This window comes from Primulina eburnea, chromosome 14, assembly GCF_022965805.1.
Source record: "Primulina eburnea isolate SZY01 chromosome 14, ASM2296580v1, whole genome shotgun sequence".
NCBI lineage: Eukaryota > Viridiplantae > Streptophyta > Magnoliopsida > Lamiales > Gesneriaceae > Primulina > Primulina eburnea.
Window position 1 is genome coordinate 24697826 of NC_133114.1, and position 2565 is coordinate 24700390.

A 2565-nucleotide genomic window follows, 5' to 3' on the forward strand; every position below is an offset into this window, starting at 1 on the left:
TTTGGGTTTGGGGTTTTCGGGTTCGCCGAAAAAATAAACGGGTTCAAGTTGGATGAGGGTCAATCCAAGTTGATCCGAAAATTTTATTTTTATTTTTAAAAAAAATAATATAATCAATAAATATTGCTTGCATTTTTATATATGGTATATTTGAAAATATATTTATTATATATTTATACCATAAATTTTCATAATTAATATTTGTTTTGTACATTTTTAATATTTTAAACAATTATTTATTTGATATAGTTAGACTTTAAAATTTAATTTATATATGAGAAATTTTTTATGTTTATAAATTAAAATATTTTTTTAATTTTATATTATTTTTTAAAAAATTTTAAAAAATTAAAATCAAATTGAGTTGGGTAAGCGGGTTGTGATTTTTTGGGTTGCTTCGAATTTGAGTTAACACTTTTTAAATAGTATTATGCATCAATCCGACCCGATCCACGTACCAGATGACACCCCTAATTAAAACACTTCTTCTTATAGTACAACAGCAAGTCAGCAACCCTCTCACAAGCACGACAAAAAAAAAAAAAAAAAAAACCAACTCAATCCAAAATGAACTTTACCACACATAAAACACACACGAAATCCTAGAAAACCATGAACATGCCACAAAAACAACACAAAGAAAAAAGAGACCAAATATTGAGCTACGAGTTACCACAATTGTTGCATCTTTTATTACTGCAGCAGTACGACGATAACTGTGATATTATCTCTACTGCCCTTTGCAATGGCCAGCTCGACTAGGGTGGCCGCGGCGTCCGAAGCGCATTGTCCCTCTGACTTCCGGCTCCCTAGTCCCCCACGGAGACTCTTCTCCACAACTTTGCATGCTAATTCGTTGGATACCATGTCCCACAGCCCGTCCGTTGCTATTATTAGGAAGTCGTCGGATTCGGTTCGCTTCGTGACCGTGACTTCCGGCTGGGAGCTGATGTATGGTTTCAAGTGATGATCGCCTGTTGGTGGAGACATACATTATACATTCAGTGTGTATATACTAATTTAATACAGTAGTACTGTAAAATATTTAGAAAAATCCAAAACTTGTATGCCAGAAATTAAAGAGTGGATTATGTAATTACGTACCTATGGACCTCGAAGTGGGAAGCACCCCTTGTACACGCCAACCCTTCCGGTTTATGATACTTCCTCCCGCAGCCTCAACCCTCTCCTTCTCGTCTGGTCGCTCGGGCTAAATATTCACAATATATATAAATATTCGATAATTTTAAGGAAACAAATTGTGAAATTTGGATAAATTAAGGTGACGTTACTAAAGTAGAGGTAATTGGATTCATTTATCCAAATAAGAGATATGTATTACAAAATATAATATGTGAAACCGTAACTTGTTAAATATTATCATACTACATAGTTAAAAGAAAAATATTAAATATGGACAAGGAGGATGCCAAAAATTCAATTAAAATTATATATTTTTAAATCACACCGTATATCCGGTGAAAATAAAATCGAGAAGGGTCGAGATTAAAATCTTAAAAAAATAAAATAATATAGATTTAAATAAGGGATCTAGAATGTTTTTCTTTACACTTCATAATTTGGGGAAAAAAAACAAATATTGCAAACCAAAAACTCAAAGTAGGACAAAAAAGGTAACCTTATGATCACTAGACAAAGGCACGGGAGCTCCACCTCGACAGAGCACCGCCCTGGAATTACCGCAGTTTGCCACCACCACATCCCCATTCCCCACCAGCACCACCACCGCCGTCGTCCCCATCGTCCTCTTCTCCACCGCCGCGGTACTTGCTCTCACCTCCTTCCCCTTGCTCTCCTCGAATTCCTCGTCAATTCTACTAAAACAGTCCTCCATTACCGTCTTCCAATCAAAATCATCCTCCTCCGGCTGCTTCTTCATGTTCTCTATATGCTTTTCCAGACACTTGTGAAGCCTCTCGCTGCACACTTCTGCCACCATAGCCCCGCCGTGACCATCATACACCGCGAAAAACGAGTACTCGTCGGCGAGACTACCCTGTGGCGCCACAGTTACTGCATCCTCCATCACTCTCCTCCGGCCCATCATGGAAACGTGTCCATATACTAACCCGCGGGTTTCATTCTCCGGCGTCCCTTTTCCGTGTTCTCCTCCTCCTTCTTCTTCCTCCGCCGGAGAAGTCTTCGTGTTCTTGGGATAGGATTCGAGCTCTGGCGTCAGAGCCGATTTTAATCTCTTAATTTCGGACCTTCTCCGACGAGGCTGTTGCGTTTCTTTAGAGCAGAAAACCATCTCCTTGCTCGAATCCGCCATCATTTCCGTCGCTAGAACATGGGTGGCCCAAAGCTCATTATATGTATAGTTTTTTTTGGAACCAATGTACATTTAATTTAATTGGAAATAAAGTTCGTCGTATTAAAATACGAAATATTCTTTATTTTTATTTTTCAGAAACAAATATATATTTAGTTCTTTCATAAAATTATTTTTATACAACTTTTCTAATATAATAATTTAAAACAATTGAATCTCTTCAATTTGTTCGATATTTTCACAAGTCCATTAATTAAACTTTAATATAATTA

The 2565-nt window shown here is 36.9% G+C and overlaps 1 protein-coding gene across 1 annotated transcript; it reads right to left on the minus strand.

The window, feature by feature from the left end:
• Positions 1-463: 463 nt before the first annotated feature.
• Positions 464-2364, minus strand: LOC140812306 (probable protein phosphatase 2C 8). Its single transcript, XM_073170542.1, has 3 exons — positions 1640-2364; positions 1105-1210; positions 464-974 (listed from the first exon to the last, which is right to left on the minus strand). The coding sequence occupies exons 1-3, from the start codon at positions 2294-2296 to the stop codon at positions 694-696; spliced, it is 1044 nt and encodes a 347-aa protein (XP_073026643.1). The 5' UTR covers positions 2297-2364; the 3' UTR covers positions 464-693.
• Positions 2365-2565: the final 201 nt, after the last annotated feature.